The following is a 23,420-nucleotide window of genomic DNA, read 5'->3' on the forward strand; positions in this document are numbered from 1 at the left end:
TCACGTGACTTTACGTTGAGATGATGTCATTCCTATACATTTGGTTAGTTTTCTAATAGCGTTATCGATTGTAGATTGTCAACTTGGCTAAGCCCCAAGGTATATAAGACATTTGTAAACTAGGCACTCGATAAAATGAATGCCTTACGACATAAATTTAATAAAATTAACACAATAAAAGTTTACAATAAATCATTATGTGCTTTATACTTTATAATCCCAACATATATATCATTGCTTAAAGGAAATAAAATACAACTAATATTATCTCACTAGAGGCCGCTGTTACTTCGTTATTTTGATACAATCGTAGCCGTAAAATTCTACCAAGAATAGCTCATTCACAAATTACTTTCATAAAATGCTATGAAATTAATCCCTCTTTTTATGTAAAAGTTTCATCATAATATATGTTTGTTTGCATAAAAAAAAGGTTATCTTATCAACTAAGTTGACGGGAGTCTTCAGTTTCGTTCTAAATCTTCATTCGTCTACATCCGTTATCATTAAACAAATTTGATCGCGCTTTGTCACTTTCCAACAAAATAAAGCTATTTAGACATACAATTTTAAGTTGATCCACTTAACATCTTACTAATAAAAAACTAAGATTTTCAAACTAAGAAGTGCAAATAGTATTTTATTTGGTTTGAACTGTTTATCTTAAGGTCCCTTTATCGGGATTCTACGAAAACATTTGGTATATCGAATTGTGATAATTCTTATGTAAACATGAGACTTCTAATGGCGTCTAGTTTAAGGTAATAAAAAAAATAATAATAATTAATCTTCATATATACTTATACCGTCTGTCATCTAATTTTATACATTTTAAAACACTAACGCCGAGTTGCACGAAAAGAAATTAAAATTTAAGTAGTGATTAAACTAATTTAATCGCAAGAATTGTATGAAATTCTTGTGATTAAATTAGTTTAATCTCTACTTAAATTTTAATTTTGTTTCGTGCAACTCGGCGTAAGTCTACAAAATACTTAAATAATTATCTTAGTTAGTCTTGTACGAATATTGCAATAAAATATTAGTTTATTTAAAAATAACAATAGTGCAATATCTTTTTTGTTACTATAATTGCTTAACAAAAATCTTTTAAGTACTATATAGGAGTTTATATACAATTTAAATTAAAAATATATACAAAACTACATAAAATTCCGGTAGACAGAAGTTTGTGTTTGTAATCTTACTACACATCCACGTATTGTTTAAGCAAGTAAGCTTAACAGTGACTCTGTTACGTGATATAAGGAAATCAGTATTAATCTACGTTTTGTAGCTGATTGTACGGCTCTAACGGCTACCGGGGCTTGCGCATCTGTCGTTATTATAAATATCTTGAAGAATGAATTTCATCGTCTTATGCATAGCAGTTTTATAAATTTTATTTTTTAGCAATGATCTTGAATTAAAGGAATGTACGAAATAACAAGAATTACTAGTTACCTGAATTACATTTATTATCCACTTATCCAGTTATACATGCGATAATTAATACTTAAAATAAACAACTCGTTCGACTGCGATACTCGAAATCAATTTTAGGTTTTATTTTAATATCGTTTAAAGAATTAAAACTAAGATGAGCGCCATCGTTCGCACAGCTGCACGGACAGGGCGCGCACCTGCCCATAAGACTCCGAAAACAATTGCGAAAAACTACGTAAGCAGGTGTATTCCTTAGTCAGCTAACTCCAATTTTAAATTTCTCGCCAATCTAGAGTATATGGAGGAACCTTCAAGGTTAAAGAATATTTTATAATAACGTACATCGAAAAAAATTTATGGATAAGTTTGTTTTGTAATTTTATGAAGGTTTATATCCGCCCCTTTATTTAAAAGTTATAAATTGGATATTGTACAAAAATGTAATTTTACTTTGATTTGCGATTATTAGTTTTGTCTAATATATAAATGGAATGATAAAGTTTTAAAATATGTACAGCGCGTAGGCGATTTAGACAGGAAGCTTGTGGGCGTTTCTTGTAAAATGTCAATCCGCGAATAGATTAGCTATACTCGTATTCATACGTTATAAATGAAAAGCTACTGTCCGTGTTATAAACGGTGCGTTCTTCGTTGGATATTTAGCTTTCTTTTTATTCGTTACAATTTTTTACGATGTCATATGCCACCTGCAGCTGACGCGATACGTGCCGTGAAGCCTGCGTCGGTTGTAGTCTTAAACGTGCTCAACCTTGAATGCAGAATATCATCCTTATATTTTGTTTATATATAAAATTGCATACTATACATAATTTTCGCACTTTAGAGCAGTAATTTTTACACGATTTGTTTAATTAGTAACTACTTGCATATTCATTACTTAGGTATTAACTTCTTAGATTATTTTTATACAATTATAAAAATTAATTACCACTCATATTTACGTATGAAAAATTATTACTACAAGTTTTAATAATACGTGTATGTAATATCTATGTATTTCAAATATTCTAAAATTTATGTTGCTATGTATATTATGCGCAGCTGCGAAATATATATTTATATTCGTAATATTTTAATAGCGTATAAATTACTATAAATTACTAATTCTTTTTGTGAATTTGAAAATATTTTTTCTTCAAATCGGCATCGATTGTAAGATATGGGTATTCTTTATTAATTGTTTTTCGACGTTAGATCTCTTAAGAATGTTTTAAATATCTACAATTCGTTCTATATTAATCGCAACTAGTATGGTAGCTATAGGCTTCCTCGTAGATATAGTAGATATAGTTATGTATAGCAGATATAAGCTTCCTCGTATCTACGATTCCTATTGATTTGGAGGTTCAATGTTTAAAATCGTTTCGTTTTACGAGTACTGATAGGGCCCAAACCCCCGTACTCATATCCATGATTAATCGTGCTAAATTGCCCTAAACGAAATCAAATTGAAATAGACCGCAGCTGTATGTGTATCTTGTGGGTAAAGTTTAGTTTTCCGTATTATTGGATAAGGGCAGGTAAGGTGCAGCTGAAATGCGCTGATGGTTGTGCAGATAATTATTCATAATGCACATTTAAAAATACAAAGTTGACGTGCCAATTGTATTGTGGAATGTTTGCTCCAAATAGAATAATTGACTAAAATTTATACTTATAGATAATTGTTTGTTGCAGGTGCTGTGGCATCTTGACATTTTTCGGCGCAGTTTCCGCGAGCTCACAGGCCACGCATGCCTCGGACCATCGTGCATTTTTTGCGCTCTGAAGGTAAGCTTTAACGACATATATTAAAACCTAGGTATTCGTATAATATTTATAACTATGCAGCCACACGTATACATTACCATAAAGTTGCATAAAGTCGCACAAATAGAAGTCGAATAATAAAACGAGTGAGCTTTTTATGTTACTTAAAAAATTGAAATGTGGTTACTCGAATGTACCATCTCAGATGGATATCGTTTTAAAAACTTTTTCGTTTAGTCTCGCACGGTTCGAGTGGCCAATCAAACGTGACCTTTTCGTGAACAATGAACAGTTCAGTGCTTTGTTTGACCTCAAATCTTTGAGCCACAACTTTCGACACGTCTCGAAAATAAAACGACGACTTCGCTTCTTTTGGAACGACAGTAAAAGGATCCTTTGTAGGTTACATATGTGTCATGAAAAATAAAAAATAAAATAACTTTTTCGCACCCATATCATTTTATTTTTAAAATTAATATTGACTAAACCTAAATGTACATATTTAATTAGAAACGGCATCTAAAATTGTAAAGATTATAGCCGGTTGGCAGTTTGGAAAGCTGACAAAATACCCAAGGGTATGACTTTATAATTTTGAAAAGTTAACAAACAAAGGTTTGGAAAGGAAACATTTTAACCTTGAAGGCCAAAAGTCTACTCACTCATTAAATAGCTGACTAATAAGATCATTGCGTCCACGGGTGAGCAAAAATTAATTTGGTTAACTGATAAGTTTGGCAATGGCACGAGGTCTACTACCAATATTTTGAGAATTTAGATGCTGTGGGCTCAATAGGGGTATTTTTTTTTGCATAAATTTTATGTTATTGTAGTTTGTATTTGTCTGTTGTGGTTGTGTAGTTTTTAGTAATAGCTTCATTATTTATTGAATCCGGCACAAAAAAATACTGCCGAGTTGTATTTATTTTATTTATTTAACATAATATGTAAATGTAAATGTAAAAGTTGGTAAGCTTAGAAGAGCTCATTTTATTTATACTTAGACAAGGGTAAATGAAAAATTATCAATTTCATTTTTCTTACTAGTTATTTTAAACGAACGAGTCTTAAATAGCTCCTGTATACCGCAGCCTGGAATTTCATAGTGAGTTCATTCTTTATATTAAACCCTTGGAACTGGTTTGCAAAATGCGCTGGCGTGATTTAGATACCCAGCTATATCTTGCAGTTGGGCCTTTACCTTGGAGTTTATGAGACATTGTCTAGACTTTTTTCAATCTTGAAACTGGAAATATATGTATGGTAACAACAATCAAATTGCCTCAAATCCACTAACATCGTGGCTAAGTCGATGCTAAGTAAAGTATTCATAAAAGCTGGTATTTATGAGTATAATGTAAAAAACTAGTATATACTCCATGTTCTTAACAGAAAAAAGCCGTTCAACAGTTCAACAGCAATTTATTTCTATTTTTCTATTTAGTCTATAAAGCTCTTAGCCTCGTCTATGTATATAATGATTGCTAGAGATTGCAGAACTTGTATCTAATAAGTTCAATTACCTCACATAAAAAAACTACAACTTAATTATTTAAAAATATAAAATCAATCATTTTCGTCCTTATTTTTAATACGTTGAAGAAACGTGTTGTGACATATTTGTGATATAGGCAATATAGTTTTAATAGAATATTGAACGCGATTATGTAAAAACTAGCTGGTTCCCGTGGTTTCACCCGAGTCGATTTGAGAAAAAAAATAGCCTTCCTACTTCTTAAAGCATACCTTACCTTCCTTTTTAAATAGTTTAAATTTTTTAGTTTTGGATGCCGGTAGATCAAGAAATTATCTATAAAATGAAATATAATTTATGTCGAGCAATAGTGAGGTTTTTTTTTTAAAAAAGGGAGGTAAATATCTTAACCTTATCGTGTTAATATACATGATACGATTTTTTTTCACGTCAAACTACTTTTACAGAATTTTAGAAGTATTTGGTTGTTTAAGTTATTTGTTTTTAATCAACGATGTTTCGTTAGTTTCAACCGATTTCATTGTTTTTATCTAAATATTTTTTAGGTAATGCTTTTTTATAATATTTATATACTTTTCAATTCTCCTTATAAAGTTAATTGCATATCTACCTACATTTAGACATAATTATCACCGTCAATAAAATAAGTATGATAATGAAAACATGAATGAATCGGCCGGCAACTAACGATAAAGCATGCATTAATAAAATCGCAATTACTGTATAAGCGTGAATGAACAACGCAATCGCTAAATAATTTATAATATAAGTATTCCGTGGTTATTACATTTCAATGATATTTTATTTGTATAATTACATAATTGTGTACCAAGAATTTGTAGATAGGCACGTTCTTAGAAGCATGTCTTGGCAGTACGTGCCTCGAGCCGCATCCAAACTGGGCCAGCCAATTACGGTGTTATTACACCATCCAATATCATTGAACTAATCATTAAAGTATTTCAAAAGAAAAAAAATATATTTTATCGAGTGTAAGATAATGTCTATAGTTTATGTTTGCTGTACCTACTACTGAAATAACTCACAAGTTTATATTACTTATAACCGCTGACGGCCGCTCTGGTGTAATGATGCGTGTGCCGTGTCGGCGGCGCCTAAACACCGACGGTCGCGGGTTCGATTCCCGCTCGGAGTGGATATTTGTGTTTATACAAATATTTATACGACGTCTAATGGTAAATTTTCTCGAAAATAAAAGTTAAATTACTATTTTGTTAACTATATGAATGTCACTACAATGATCGAAGAGGGTGACAATAGAAACAAAAGAAAAACGTGAACGAAACCGCAAACTAAATAAAATCGTTATTAACATTAATTTGATGAGAATTTTCTCCTATATATATACATATGAATATGTGAAGCAAAAACGTTATGCCTACCCTTTTTACGACAATCATGCGGACGAAGGCGTATGAAATTTTGCACAGTTATGGTATATAGAGAAGGAGTGCAGAATGTTAATATTTCTAAAAATCATGGTTAAAATACATTAAATAAAAAAATAACACATACTACCATGCTTAGATTAATAAACAACTTTTGTTTATTAATCTGAGCTACCATGTATTTGACACACACGCATAAATATATTTTTTCTTTATTATTATAGAAGTAAAGTCTTTGACAACAGAACTTTAATAATGTTCAAACTTATAATTTAAATTAATTATGGTCAAATTTCGACCACTGGGCGATCACTAGTACTTAGTAATTAATTGTTATGTTTATGTATTACCTTGTGTGATTAATTAGGTAAGAATTATTTTGAAATAAAACAATATCTCTTACAGCCTCGTACATGGCATTTGTTCGAGTCGCTAGTATGTTAATATAAATTGTAAACTATAGATTAAAATATATAGTCACAAAGTTCTAGACATACAAGTGAATTTTAATTTGTATACATAAGAACTTTACACACAATGACGATTCAGGCTGTAATATCCGCTGCTGGGTAGTGGCTTCTTTTTCCAATGTAACACTATAACAAACTAGGAAATGGCTTAACTAGATCTTAAAACTAGCAGTTTGTATAAGTTCAAAGTTACTTTGAGCCTTCTTTGAAATAAAAGTTAAATATTATAATAGTAACATTGAATGTATTATTTTCCGTTTTTAAACATTTATTTCATTTATTTGCAAATTTATCAGAAAAATCTTATGTTATTATAAAGAATATACATTATATAACAAGAATATTGTATTATTATAACAAGAATGTGGTTACAAATCAATGTAATAATGGTTTTATATAGAACATATTTGCATTGTGATTATGTATATTAAAGATGTGTTATTTTACTTCCTGGTTTATTAAATAAAAATTATTAATATCTGCTTTAATTTAAACTTTATAAAGAACAAAATAAGTAATAGTAAGTATTACATTTCATTATTTTTTCTTTTTAAATTTACTTTAATTGCAGCGTTTATATTGATGCGTCGGCCACAAGACTGTAAAACTGCATTTAACTTGTCAATTTCTGCAAGTACACAGGTACCAACTACAGTTTAAAATAAGTCTGGTGAATTTTACTTTAAACCAAAGTAGTGTGTGCTTGTGTAGAATAATAGTAGTTTTTACATAAATATACGAGTGTGTCGAATGTTAGAGCGTATCGTCTGTAGCATTCGTTTTACTTGAGAACCGCATGCAACAATGTTTCGTTGGCATTAAATTATTTTTTTTTTATTGATTGAATTTGTTAGTGTATCTTGACAAATATCAAAATATAGTCTTAAACTGTTTTGATAACCATTTTGCGCATGTTTTTTTTTACATGAAATCGTAGTGATCTATATATAATGTACTTTGTACATTACTAATGTACTTAATTTAATACTTCAGCCTATCACAGTTGCCCGTCTTCGTCTTGTGTGTTTCAAAGCCAGCGGGCGGATGATTATCCCACCATCGATTAGGTTTTTAAAGTTCCAAGGTGGTAGTCGAACTGTGTTATCACTTAGTCGCCTCTTACGACACCCACGGGAAGAGAGGAGGTGGCTATATTCTTTACTGCCGTAACCACACATATATATATCACAGAATATTTTATAAAACATTATAATTGTTACGTAATAGTTTTCTGAGTTCCAAAATATTAGTATATTTGGGACAAACTGGATATCTTATAAGTAGTTACAATTTTTCTTTGTTTATTTTTTTATTAAAATCTTAAAAACCTCAAAACTCATTTTATGTAAAACTTGAAATAAATACGGCTTATGTATATTTCAGTTTATAATTTTTGTTACGTAATCTGTAATAATAAGCGGAGTAAGAACCACTAACATCGTCACGGGTAAAACCGAAAAGCTCAGCTAGTTTGATATAAGAGTACGTCCTTACCAAGAAACAAAATATGGAGTAACTTATAGCATTTCTTTACTCTCGAGTTTTTGACCATAAGACCTGAAAATGATATACCACTAACATAACGCGGGTATTCACTACCTATAGGAGCGCGCACGAGCAGCTGCAGAACTGGTTTCACTTCTCGTTACTTTAGGCTGCACTGTTACGACGTAGATATACTTACGAGTAGATATACATATAGGCAGACAATGACCATTTGTGTTTATAACAAATGACACTTTAGGTTATTTTTAAGGCTTACCATCTTATTTTGAACCTTAATTTTTCCTTTTATTCATTTAGCATTAGAAAAGTATCTGTGCTTACCTAATCATATTTCGTTTATACTTCTAGGAGCTTTGTATCGAATATTTTTATCATAATTTTTTAATATAAAAATAGACAAGCAAAAGTTATAGGCGTCAGTGAGATGTAGCTAAGCAATAGAATAGAGATGGTGATAGGAATATTATTAAAAAGGGGTTTGCTATAGATGATGGTTGATTCTGCTGCAGCATTAATAAGTCAAATAGCTTCGATTTGTCGAGATAAATTGACAGTGTTTTGATTTAAACGTAGCGCCTGCATTTTACACGAATATTTATAACGTTAAATAATACGATAATGAGCCTCCAGTACATACCGTAGTATTAAACTTATAATTGACAATTAAGACATCACGACTTATTAATATAATTATTAATAAGTCGTGATGTCTTATATAATTTTGTTGTTAACTCAAACGTTTTTATGTAAGCATCAATTAATGGCTTTATTTTTAGAATAAATATTTACTCGTATTTAGATGCAGCCGTCAATGCAGATGGAATTGCCTCCGTTTGTGCTATATCTATATCTATATCGTTTACAAAGTTTCCACCCGGCAAAATTACTACTAATTAACTCGAAGACTGGTGTTTTACATTAGAAAGTTTAGCTACATTTTAATGAAAAGGATAATCAATGATAATAAATATAAAACGATACTAATTATGTAAATAATTAAAATACGGAAAAATATTAATATTATACAATCTATTGATATAGTTGAATACAAATGTTTATAGATCGAATAGATTAAAATATAAAAATATTTTAAACTAATAGAGTATTTTTTTGATAGTTACAGTACTAAGTTTTATATAATATATTAAAAGCTTTTTATTTTTAAATTATTGACAGGTCATAAATTCGTCTTATCGGTGGCGCCACCGCCTCCGACACATGGAGTCTCCAGGTTGCGACACATATTAATATTGTGTCGAATTATCAAAGGAAAAAATCACTAAATAATTTAAAAGACCGCTGCGACTAATTATGATATCGTGGGTAGATAGTAGGCGTAGGTATATAATATTTTTACTTATTCAGTAGTTTTTGGTCGTTGTTAGTAGGCGCGTGTTTTAGCTTGTAAAAGTCGTAACGAATCCCACATGATTATGTCGAATACATTGATAGTATGTATCAGGGTTGTTGCGGATGCAAAAATTTTGACATCCGTGGATGTAGATGGGGATCCGGTTTTAAATCCATTAAAAATCCATGGGATCTTGATACTAGTATCATATTCATATTTTTCGAACTCGGATGCGAATGCAGATATCTTATTCAATACGGGTGATCCGCATTTGCGGATGCAGATGCGATTATTCGCAACAACCCTAATACGAATACAAGTCTAGTAAGCGTGAAGTCACATTGCTATTTTTCCTTTATTGTAAAGCGTTGCTTGCATCGTTTGCTACCAAGATTACAAATAAAATTACAAAATATTATATTACTACGCAAATATGTTTTGACAAAGATGGGATGATTACCGTCTTTTGTAGGCGAATGCCTTAGTTGAAAATGAACGGGTTGTTAACAACAAAACGAATAGTTTCTTAAATATAGAAACAGGACTTAAAATAATAGGTACTTACTCACCATCTTATGGTCTAATCGCAATCATAGATAATTATGTTTGTTATCTCTTTTATTTTTGCTTGATGTGTTAACAAAGCTGTATCTTTCGTGATTTAAGCTTTTAAATCAGTATACATTGGTTATTCTTAACTGTTCCTTATATATTATCTAGTTATGTTTTTAAATACAAATATAAATCTATTTGCAAAAGGGAAAACGTAAATAAAGTGCAAATCAGCCAACATGAATGCGTCTTTAAGCGATTTAAACGCACGTCAATCTTCATCGCAGATGTCATTGCCATCTGACACACGACTGCACTGCGGTTTCTTGAGGCGCGTGAGGGTTACCTGAATTATGCTTACGGTGCTTGAGTATAAGCATATTTTTTTAAATTAATACTTGGCATAAATATGACGTGACCTAGATAGTTTTACCAAATGAAAAAAACAATATTAATATTTATTCATATGGTATTATATATCCACTTGCTTGTTTATAAAACATAGTAGGTAAGCACAAAGGGCATTAGAAGAAAACAGAATAGAGCATTAATTCCACTTCAGCTATTCCTTATAATTAATTTAATAAAAACAATTATATACTATATACTTTAAAAATATTGGACTATATAAGATGCTTAATACATCATGTTGTGTGATTAGCTTATAGAAATCCATAGATAAATAAGCATTTGTATAATTTTTGTTCTAAACAAATTTTTGATTTATGTACGAGCTTCAATGTGTATTGCATTCTCAATAAAACCTAATTAGCAATCAATAGACAGCAAATCAAATATAAATTTAAAAGGTATTAAAACACCAAGTTTGAGTGCACTAATCTATGATATATTCTATTTAATGATGTAAATGTCGATCAGGCCGTAAAAGAATATAAAGTGTGCACTTAAATTCTACCATTATTTTTTATAACTCAAATGTACTAGAAGCGGTATCGATAGAGCCTATAGCCTTCAACTCGTACCTACAAGTAGTATGGAATGCGAATTGTTCTAACTATTATCTTAGCTAAATTTTATCTGTCGTAATTACTCTCGGTTTGTGTTGTAATTGACCGATTATTCCTATTAGTTTCAGCTTGTAAATAGAAACCGTTCATTTATTTCGGTTTGAACATATGTTACATTAATAAATACTAAAGCAAATTGAATTCTTCCGTTGTACCATATCTTAACAAATAACGGTACTTTTTAATTGTTAGTTTTTATAAATCTTTTTTTATATTTTATTATATCGTCTAACTTTTTAAACAAAGGGTTTTGTACGGTTTAAGTTATACATTTATACCAAATCACGAACACGTAGAATATCTGTCGTATCCTGACTAAGCGAGAAATGGGCACGTTTGATTGAGTTACCGAGGAGATAGTGGTAAGACGATGTTTTTCGGCGTAGGTATAGGTATAACTTTCGGTCGTGAGTAGAGCGCACGTGGCGAGTAAGTGGGACGGCGACATACATCGCCTCTTGTTTCAAGAGTAGGTTTCAAACGAGATATGCCAACATTTCTCATTTAATTTTTGTAAATAATGATAAATTACACTTGTGACATTTCGAATGCGCCAACACCACAACGCTTTTATACATTTTGCTTAAACTTTAAAAGGCACACATTATTTATCTATAACTAACTAGCTTTCCGCCCGTGACTTTACCGTGTGGATTACACAATTTTCTCAGTGTGTTTTCTCCCATTAAAATATATCCTATATTACTCGTTGATAAAGTAGCTCTCTTCTGTTAAAACAGTTTTTAAAATTGTTCAGAAATTTTTGTGTTTATCCATTATAAGCAAACAAAAAAAAACTCTCTTCTTTATAATTTTACTAGCTTTTACCCGCGGCTTCGCTCGCATTGATTTTGTTTTAAAAAAGTATTCTATGTTACTTCTAATACCTTCAAAAATATGTATGTGTACAAAGTTTCATGACGATTGGTTAAGTAGTTTTCGCGTGAAAGCGCAACAAACAAACTTACATTCAGATTTATAATATTAGTAGGATTATAAATTTAGCAAAATTTATAGGAATATTTTTATCGTGTGAATGTTTGTTGCAGCAAGGCTATTCAGTACAAGATAATTTATCATCTTCACAAAATGTCAAGTGTGTCTCTTTTAAGCTTTTTCAATATTCACTTACTGACCATTAGTCCTACTTTCTATAGTGAGCTCCTTTGAAAACATCAGCAAAATTACATTATAGCCTGAATGAATTTATTTATTATTATAACACAAATAGCAAAGAAGCAAAATTATAAGGTTAATTATAGGTTATTATCTCTAGTATACTCTCTTATAGTTCTATATGTTATTATTATTGGTATTTTTAAATTTTTGTACTCAGTTTTTAATATTTAAAGATAAGTAATTTGAAACGAGTTTTTTGCATGATAAAAACGTTACATTATACATGCATGATGCAGTAGGTAAACTTTTGACATTTATTTCATACTCGTATATATTGCGAGAATTCGCGCCCGTTCAGATCTAATCAAAGGGGCTCTCGCAATCAATTCAACATTTATAATTTAATAGACAGCTTAGTTGAGCACTCCAAAAGTAACAAACATTATATTTTTATTATTAATTCAGATGCGATTTCGTAAAAGTTCATTTTTGGTGGCTCCAATTAAGAAGCCCGTTTCACCGGTTGTGGATAACGCTATTTGAAAGATATCGAACGGTATCCAACAGATAGAAGTTTTTAGTATATCATTCTTTTTTATCATCGAATTCCACTATATTTATATGATATTTTTATTCGCGAATATGCTATAAAGGTAGGAGCTGTAGTTTGTTAATTAAGTAGAAACAAGTCTTAGGCTTAGTTTATCTCCTGCTGCTATAGTCTATTCGTTATTTCATGTAAATAATTTTATTCTGTGTTATAGCATGATAAACTTTAGACTTGACCGGTTAATCCGGCCCTTAGTAAGATTTAAATAAAGCTAGTGTAGAGTACCGTAACCTAAAACAGTTACCGGAAGAAATGTATCAAGTGCGTAAACTAAATGATAAGACGTATAGCATTACGTAAGCGTTATCATCGTTGTGTACACGGGTGTCGTGTATACGTGGAAACGCATCTAGTTGCGCAAACCGGTTCTAGACTGACCCTAGCGTCTAGCTCCTAGTGCTGTAATCTTGACTATTTCTCAGATTACTGATTGGAAAACTGTATGTAACTGTTATACTAAATGTATATACGTAATACGAACATTACTATATTTTTCTATTATAATGTAATACATTAGGGGCCATCCATAAATTACGTCACACGATAATGGGGAGAGGGGGGCGGGGGAATAAGGGGATAAGATTTCGACAAAGTGTGACAAGGGATAGTTTGGGATCAAATTTCATGACATCACATTTCAAAATATAATATATGTAATAGTTAATTAAATGAAAATAAAAATAATGTCGAAACTGATGTTTTCATTAAATAAATAAGAACTTATAGGGGTGAAATTACAATACATGTGTCTAGTTCACACTAGGTAGGGGCGGTCTCATAAATGTGACCATCTATGACAAGGGCAAGGGAGGGGTAAAAAAATCCTGAAATTCATGTAATTTATGGATAGCCGAAAGAAAGGGTTACAAAGTTTTTGCTTCACATATTAATATATAGATATCACGTAAGTTATTAAGTGTGTTGTTACTATTATTTTTTGGAAACGAAAAGGTTTTTTAAGTTCTTAATTTTTTTTTAGTTTGTTCACAGTTTGAACTTGTAAACCCTCACTATAACAGGGTTGAAAAGGTGTAGGTCACGTCTGATGCAGAACAGTTATAAAGCTCAGATGGAGCTATAGGAACAAAATCAAACGTTACATCCGTGTCTATTGATTTTAATGACATCATGATTTATTATATTAAAAGAATAAATGTATGGTTATACAATCCTTTCTTGATATTTCACATATAGTCCGTTTCAGTCAGGTACCTGGATCGGCAACACATCAAATTAAGCATTGTGTCTCAATTTTAACCTCTAATTTAGTATAAAACCATTCAACAAATTTAGAGATTCAAAATGTTTATAAGATCGCGTTATTTTTTCCTAGTATATCTTTAGATAATAATTCTTCAATACTAAACAGAAAACTTTTGAAAACAGATTATGCAAAGATAAAATCAAGTATAAATAGAAATAGAACAGAGCCCGCTCGATTTCATTTTTTTTCTAAAGAGTATCGACTTTTTGGGGTACCTATTATTAATTATTGAAATAAATGATAATTAGTCTCTTTTTTATTTTATGTGATATCTGTAATTAAGAAATTATAAACAGGATACAGTTCTTTGTACTCGAATAAAGTTAGCATCTCTCAAAGGTCGAATAAACATAGCTTTTAACGCGCAATTCGTTTTTTATATGTAAGTATGTAATAAATATTTTTTTTTTAATATAAAATTTCTTACGTTTTAAAGTTGAAGTAAAATAAAATTTGCAATAAGTACAAAGAAATTCAAAATAACGTAATTTCTTAAGCAATATTCATTGATTGTAAAATTTTACAAATGTAATTAATTCAATTCGTTTATTTTATTCGCGGTCTTTATCTTAACTTGATTATAAATACACAATTAAATTCGTGCGCATATAAACACCACATAAACTTGAGAGAAGATATTGGCGTGGGGTTATAAATGTTGCGAATAATTTAAAGCGTCAACATTGATATGTACGTGTGCTAATTGAAAAGCATATTCAAAAGCTCCTAGCCACAAAGACTTCATCTTAGCCGTATCAAGACGAGATACGTAACTGGACTCCCGCTTAAGTTGTTTTTGCGTCCCTTTCGCACCCGTGATACTACATTTGTGGCGCCGAAGCCTCCGTAGCTCGTCTCTGTCACTCGCATGTGCCTACGCAGCCTGTCTCACTGCGAGAGTGTATAAGTTGTCGCTCTACCGCCGCGAGCAGACGCGTATTTATCGTTATAATACGACTCTACACTATGTATTAACATTATATAGGCGTAGTATATACTATGTATGTGTAGAATTTGAGTGTGTGTTTCGCAACTCGTGTGTGTTTGTGTGTCAAAGTTCATTATCGCTAGTGTTTGAGTTATAAGTGAGTGGAATGGTATAACATATTGGAATTGATTTCTAGTGAACATTCACGAGGTGGTCGCTCGTTAGCCTTGCGAACGCGCTAAATATACAACTTGTATCATTAATTTATTTAAATGTGTCTGCGACAACTCATTGCATAGATACCGCTTGTTCATGGCCAATTTTGCGCCCATGGAGAACATAGCTCAAGATATGTTGAACTTGAATCGAAAACAGCAGATTTGAATACCGTTAATCGAATATTGATAATTAACTTTTGAGTACGTATTGCTATATAAACATTCTTCATAATTATGATGAATTCAATAGACCCTTGTACATTCATTAGAATAGTTATTGTAATTTGACACAAATTACAGGTTAATCAGGCCTATTGTCTGTAGTCCACACTACCGACATGTTTATCAACACGAAGTCATGTTCGTGCTGCTTGACAAACATGAGCTCATACACTTATTGTCATAACACAATGAACCTCGTATTACTGTAATAAAAGTCAAATATAACATTTACGAACTTCAATTCCTTTTTAAACTTATTTCGATTATTTGTATGTTAATTTTTTGGATAAATAGGTGACCGTAATTTACAAAACTGCAGCAAATAACTTAGCTTTGTTAATTTTTATAGTCCGTGATCCTAGTGTTACTATAGCTGTAGTATGTTTACTACAAACATTTTTTCATTCTAATTTAATATACAAAATAATATAATATATATAGTTAATATAATTTAGTTTTCTGAGCTGATTTATTAAAATAATAATGAATACTATTAACATCCCAAGTTTATCGTCATAGCTTACACAATGAGCTATTTCCACGGCACAATTGAATCAGATGTTGCGCGTAGAACAAATCGATTGCCGTACATATAATTCAGCGTAAAGCCAATCGAGGCGAATGCATTCAGAGTTCGACAGACTCACAGTTGATTTTGCTTTATGAATTACGTTTAAACTTTAAGATTTTAATGTGTTACATAAAACATGAAACTTCACCATATATTTAACCAAAATTTAAAAAACAGACATCTTATAGGTACGTTCATTTTATCTAATGGTTTTATTTTCTAAAGAAATAAATAGGCCAAAATCGTTGTGATAAATTGTTCATGAAATAGATCGTTAGTAATCATGAACAAGAAGCTGTATTAAATTTAAAGTTTGAATTGACACATCTATTGTTTGTTTTTAACTATCTGAGTACCCATATTCTCACAAGTGAGAGTATAATTTAAAAAGGTTACAAAATAGTGCATTAATTACCTTAATAGCTTCCAATGAAGTAATAATTAATATTATGTAGCTCTGAATTTTGTCATCCAATAGTCAATTAAGTATGACTTAATGGTATTGTGAAAAATCCTGATAAATATGTACCAGTTTTGCAATGGCTTAGTATGCGAGGCATCTCCGCCCCAATCCGCTTGTGAATGAGTCTGTTCTCAGAACCGATGACGAAAGTTCATATTGAACTGCAAAATTCTTTTTGACCTTCCTTATACGTCTTTATTTTCCTTATACGTAAAGGAAAGCTAAACTCTGAAAGACTGATATCTAATGGTATTTTTCTTACTGGTTAATTTATTTTATTTCCATTCTATTCGAAAGCTATTATAAGAATGTTAGGTTTAAGACTAGTTTACAATATCCACATTAACCTTAAGGTGTTGTAGCTACGAGTATATAGTGTAAAACATAGAAACAGTATTAATGCACGTAGTAAAACATACAGAAAATAATGTTGCTATGATGAAATTACTTACAAGATGCAAGTTTTAACTTCCTGCCAGTGAAAGTTAAAAAGTATTATTTCTGTACAGCGCGTTATAATTAGGTAGGATGTTGTTTATATCATAATTGATTATTGTTTCTCACAGTCGGCACACGAGCTGTAACTGGATCGCGAGCTACCACGTGAGAATCGTCCCACGGTTACAACGCTTGATTGAAATTATATCTTCGAAACTTGTAACTCATTTCTTTGATACTTGTATCGACAGAAACTAAGACCGTCTCCTACTTGCCGAGTTACCACTCAAACTCTACTTATTCTTTGGATGCCGTCATACATTTAGAAAAAAATAGTGCACACGATATATGAATATAATGATGACGTTTAGGTATATTTAGTTAAATATTTATAAAAAAGTAAGTGTGTGGGTGGTGTTTGTCCAACATCCATTTGGGCAAAATGCTAGCTTTGTAAGAGGTTAAACCAAGTTTGGTGAACATATTATGAGTGAATCATTTTTTAAGCGATTTCCCATTACGATAACCAGCCCCGTTTAAAATCATTCAACCTAACAAGTATTTCCGTTTTGCTTATCTTTAAAAAATGTTTGAACTATTTACGTGTGTGGATGTTAATTAGATACTGTCAAACTATTGTCTTGATGATAAATGCTTATTTTGTTGGTATTTCAGTTCAGAATAACATTTCAGAAAGCGTTGCAATTTCTCTAATTAACGCCATTATAGGTCGTCTGTGATTGGAACTTTATTCTTTTTATTCTTACATTTTATACATACCGGTACTCTGACTCACCCGAAGAAAGTGGTCCTATATTTTGATTTATTTCACACGTCACACGTACGTAGAAGGGTATTTAAATTGGTAGTCGGTCGTTTGTCAGTTTGTATATGCCCTTCAGATTTTCCTCTGTGAGTCATTCTTTCTTAAGATAAACCTTCTAACTATTTAATGATTAAATTAAAAACATCTGGGTCACTATTTGTTTAGGTTAAATACAATAAATAACTTTGGCAGTTCTAAATGTGAGATAGGAATAAGAATACAGAATGCGATTATAACTAAATATTACTGTATATACCTAATTGTGTTTGCTCGCAAACGAAAAAAAACTGACTTCAACTATCTACATCGACAAGTAATACAACTTAGTTAAACGAAAAAATAGCCAATTAAATACTAAATCAATGAAAAAGATCACTCGAAACGTAGTCATCAGATCTCTACAAACTTAAATGGGACCACAAGACAAGTATCAGCTTTCGATTAAAACAAAAATCATGAAATTCGGTATAACTAGTTAAAAGTTCTGAAGTAATAACATACATAAAAAAAATACAATCGAATTGAATTACAACCTCCTCCTTTTTTGGAAGTCGGTAAAAAATACTACTAAACGTTAACGTTTAATAATATTTTTTTTTGTGTCCAATTCATATGTTTCAAGTCATTTCTAATAGCTTGCAGCTACAACTTGCACATGTTCTGGTACAATACCATCACTAGCGTTTATGGCGCGGGTTATTGTGTTTCTTGTTTTGGTTATTGCTATAGAAACATAAACAAAGAATTGTGCCCCTAAAATGATAGAGACGGTCTCGACGCTAACAAACAAGCGAGACAGGGACGACGTCGAGCCGACGTCGAGCCCACGTGAGGTACGTCAACAATAGATTACAAAAAAAGCGAACCTACCTGGAAGGTAGTGGCGCTCGAGTTTCCCGCCCCCGCACCACTGCTCTGAGTCTCGAGTCAGTCTCATAGAAAGCCTTCGCGCAGACGATCGTATCGTTACACCGTAAAGCTGCACAAGTTTGTTAAGTGATTAGTTAAATGAAGTGACTCATTAACTGAGATTGACATTAGTGGCAGAGTGGTTTCATATCATGGATTAGTGGCGGCAGTTGTTCGATAGTGTTTCAAATGAACCACCTGCCGCTCTACCTGTTCGCAGCCGGTGACTTCCCGCCTAATTTTTTTTACATATGTTTTAACGAGCCCAGGTTATTACTTTACTGTGGGGAATAGTTGAACGTAACTTAACATCTAAGTAGAATTTTAATGTAGAATTTCTTAGTTCTACGTGTTTCGTTTACTTATTGCCTTATACGAAGTTGTTTGCGGACACAGCGTGTGATAGGTTTATGTATATTTAGCGCGCGGCTATTGTCTTCGATCACGACTAGTATGGAGATTGAATCTAAATGAGGTCTCGAATTCGATTAATTCGCCAGGTTGCCGATAGTGTGTGTACTTAGTGTAAGCGATGCGGACTAGTCACTGAGATGATTAAGTTCCGATACAAGCGTAAAGAAACGAACGATGGAGGCAAAGGTGGCACGGCGATACAGAAGCAGAAGATTGAAGTTCTAAAGGATAGAGAATTGTTGCCTCCGAAAGATCTAATAGGTGGATCTCTTGCTGGAGTGCGGCATAATACTTTACCGAGGTCCCGCCCGCCATCCGCTTCTAGACGCGACCCACCTGAAACACTTCTAAGTCAAAATACATTGTCTCTCTTCAGAGTAAGTTTGTGTAATGAATTCCTAATAAGCTATTTTTATTATTTTATTTCTTAATTTTTTGTAGTAAAAATGCTTGCAAAAAATAGTGTTATTAAATGACTTGAAGTAAAGAACTTTAAAATACTATAATCTAATATATTTTGACGTAATGTTTTATTGTATTTTTTTATTTTGTATTGAGAATATTTGTGTGTTATTGTATTTTTTTATTTTGTAATGTAATGTATTTAAATGTACAATTAGGTAATTAATTAGCTTTTATGGAACAAAATTTACTTAATACCTTTCTCTGGTGATTAATTATTTTCCGCGATGAATATGTATGTAAGTATCGTCTCGCAACTTACAACGTTTTTAGCAAATGTTAGATCAATTGATAGGAGCTAAAAGGAAAGGTAATGAGTGTAAGAACAAAGCGCATAGTGATGGATGTAGATGGTATAACGATATAATGGACGGAAAAACAGAACAATTTTATTATAGTAATGCACGAGAAAACAGAAATAAAAAGAAAAATAATATAATTATGTTTATACTGCGTGATTTATTGTACTGCATTTAAATTTTTTACTCACATTAGCTTTTAAAATATAAATTGAGAAAATGTTAAACGGGTATACAATACGGTTAAGGCAGCATTGAGATGCACTGCCAGTTTCTGACCTGTAAGTCAATTGTGTGATGCCTCCAACGGCGATTTGTTTAAAGAATATTTAAAATGCGACTCGTAGTTACCATGCACAATCGATATACAGTTGTCTTGGAACGGCTATTGTTTCTTAAAACCTATTTAAAAGGAACAAACAACCAATGTTTTGTGAGTTACGATCTTATTCGAAAAAGGCACGTGGTGCGTAGGTATATTGAATTTGCTGGGATTTTTAGACTTTTTTTAACCGCCTTATTATTCTTAACTCACAATTAGCTTTTTTAAGAGTTTTTTTAGAAATAAGTAATGTGTTCTCTAACCAATCAGAATCGGAATATGTCCGTGTCTGGGAGCGCATATGCGTGTTCACACGCAACAATAGGAGAAGTAGCCGAGTTCTCACCTCCATGTAAATATAAACGATTTCTTTAATATGTATTGTTATTTATAAATCAACGACTTTAGATTGCTTTGATATAAATTGTAGTAACTATTATTAATTTCTGACATGATACAATTTATATAATATTTTTTTAAATGTTATCATTAGGATAATTTTATTAAAATTGGTTTGTTTATTTATGTTCGTTCACTTAAACCTGAGTCAGAAGCGGAAGGCACGCTGAACTGCATCCGCTGGTGAACGCATTGGACAGAATCGTCGTTAAGTTTTTATTTATACTTTGATGCATAATGTATATACCTATCTACTTTTGGCGTGTAAATTTGTGATTATTTTTATTGTATTCTTTTTTTGTGTTCTGTTTTAATTCAACGGAAATAAATTTATGATTAATTCTAGCGAAGTATACGTCCTAGAAAATATATTTGTTCAATATTTTATTTTTAAATTCATAGAAATGTATACGTCGAAGTAAGATTCTTGTTATCTTAAAAAGTATATAATATATTATACTTTGAGATCTCCACAGGTCACGGCGCGTGTATCTTTGCCCCATCATATTCGTGCCATACTGGTTTATACCATTCTTTCAACGTATACAAGCTAATTTAAATCTTAAAAAACCGTAACGAAAGCGAGTTTTGCATGTAGGCTTTAGACTTTCATTTTGGTGTTGATTTTTATTTTAGGATTTGCGGTTAATAGTCTTGTGTACGATATGTTGATAATACTTTAACATAATAGTTTATTAAAATCTCAACGATTTAAGTAATTTTGACGGAAATATTTCATGCTAGTTATTAGATTATTGATCACGATTCTGCCTGTAACATCTCACCGCTGGGTAAAGGCCTCTTTCTATATGTAGGAGAAGGGTTGGAGCTTATTCCACCACGCTGCTTCACTGCGGGTTGGCGGATATGTTTCCTATGTTTAACTATAAGTAACGATCGCTATCTGATGTTTATGATAACTACCGGGATCGGTGGCATATAGTGCTCTCCGAGGCACAGTGGGCAAACCCATAAGGACAGTCATCCATACCGGAAAGAAATGTTTGTACAAATACAAATATCCATCCCGAGCGGGAATCGAACCCGCAAGTCTAGTTTTAGGTGACTACACGCACCACTACACCAGAGCGGTTGCTATAACAATGTAATACTTCAAAATATCCTTATATACGCGTCGGTATTCAATATATAGATAGTAGATTAGCAACATAGTAGATTTTATGATTGTCTCAGGCAATGTATATTCACATTACTTTTTTCTTGAAACTGATTGCGAATCGTGTCGAAAACATTTCTATATCTGAAAATAGGTATTTAATAAATAAATAAAAAATTACAATCAATTTTATTTACAATAAGTGGGAAAATAAATGTGCAAAATTAACAATGTGTTAAAAAAAGTGCCATCGCTCTTTCAGACTTTACGTAGGGTTTTCATTTTTTTTTCATTCAATTTCACTAAATCTAGAACAAACAAGTTTAGCTTTATCCTCTAATTTAAAATTTACGGACATAAAAATGTGCATTTGTGGCACTATAAGCGAACGAGTCAATTGTTTTAGGAAATCTAATCTTTTAACTTTGATTGGTGCTTGAAAAAAATAACTTTTTTTTTTTTAATTTACTTCTCGACCGTTATTTAGCTGAAATTTGATCGATGCGATTCGAAAATGTGTGTCTCATTTAATATTGATGAAAATATTGATTTATTTTCATCCATATTATAATTAAATTGCATTGAATCGATAACACAAAAAAAAAACAAATTACAAATTGTATTTACTTTTTTATTGAAATATTCTTTCAGCGTGCAGTTCCCGACGCTTCTTGAATTTAAAAACTAATTATGATTTATATAATATAATATATTTATTATTATTACACGGAAAAAATCACTAAAAATTATCTTAACATTTTTTTGCAAATAGTTGTTATCAATTTGACGCAAATAAAAAATTGTAAAGATTATTATATAGACATAAGTGCAAATAGCCTGACGATGTACCACATAACGCCCATAAAACATCAAGTTTTTAGTATGTTAAGTCGTTAGCTCTTAATAGAATCATAGGAATAATTTTAAAATTTTCATTTGCAGGAGTTATTCGCGCAGTTACAATGGTCGGCAGAGCGGGCGCCAGCAGCAGACAGTCTTCGCAGGGCCCTTGGTGGAGGAGGTGCCCGTTTTCAACTAGGATGCATGGCCGATGCCAGCGAATGTTTCGAGCACCTGCTACTTAGAGTACACGCTCATGTGGCAGCTGGCACCGGTGACAAGAGAGACGATGACGCCTGTAGAGCTCCACATTGTGTGCCACACAGGAAATTTGCTATGATGCTTGTAGAACAATCGGTTTGCGGTGCTTGTCAAGCTACGTCCGAACCATTGCCTTTTACTCAAGTAAGTATTATACTCACGAAAAATGATATTGGAATTATTAAGTTCGCTCACTTCAGCTTGTAATATCCCACTGCTGCGCATTGGCCGCTTTCACCATGTAGGAGAAGGATCAGAGTTTAATCCATCACGCTGCTCCAATGCGGGTTGGTGGATATATTCAATGCTATGAGTAACGATCGCTATCAGGTGTACATGATAACAACCGCTATCGATAGCTTGGGGAAACCCACTAACATCCAGACCGGAAATAAATATTTGTTTAAACACAATTATGCACACCGAGCGGGAATCGAACCCGCGACCGTCGGTGTCTGGTAAATATTCTGCTTAACAAATAAACTATAATACTAGCAGCCATATAAGCTTTAAAACTTTTAATGATACATACATCTCTACTTTAAATGACATCACAACGCATTCATTTAAATTCCTGTTATTTCAGATGGTTCATTATGTATCGGCAACAGCATTGACCGCTCAAGCTGCTCTTGGAGAACATGGCGATAGCTTTGGTTTACTCTTAAAAAAAGCTGGAGGCATGGGCGATATTCGAGATTGTCCAGTAAG

General features: G+C 31.9%; 1 protein-coding gene across 1 annotated transcript in view; it reads left to right on the forward strand.

Moving 5' to 3' along the window:
* LOC123655265 overlaps window positions 1-23,420 on the forward strand; it is a 63,540-nt gene that overhangs the window by 35,477 nt on the left and 4,643 nt on the right. The window contains exons 2-4 of the mRNA XM_045591081.1: window positions 3,145-3,237; window positions 22,551-22,853; window positions 23,296-23,415. Coding sequence (XP_045447037.1) covers window positions 3,145-3,237; window positions 22,551-22,853; window positions 23,296-23,415 — 516 coding nt within the window. The remainder of the gene's footprint in view (window positions 1-3,144; window positions 3,238-22,550; window positions 22,854-23,295; window positions 23,416-23,420) is intronic.

Source organism: Melitaea cinxia, chromosome 7 (genome assembly GCF_905220565.1).
Source record: "Melitaea cinxia chromosome 7, ilMelCinx1.1, whole genome shotgun sequence".
Classification (NCBI taxonomy): domain Eukaryota; kingdom Metazoa; phylum Arthropoda; class Insecta; order Lepidoptera; family Nymphalidae; genus Melitaea; species Melitaea cinxia.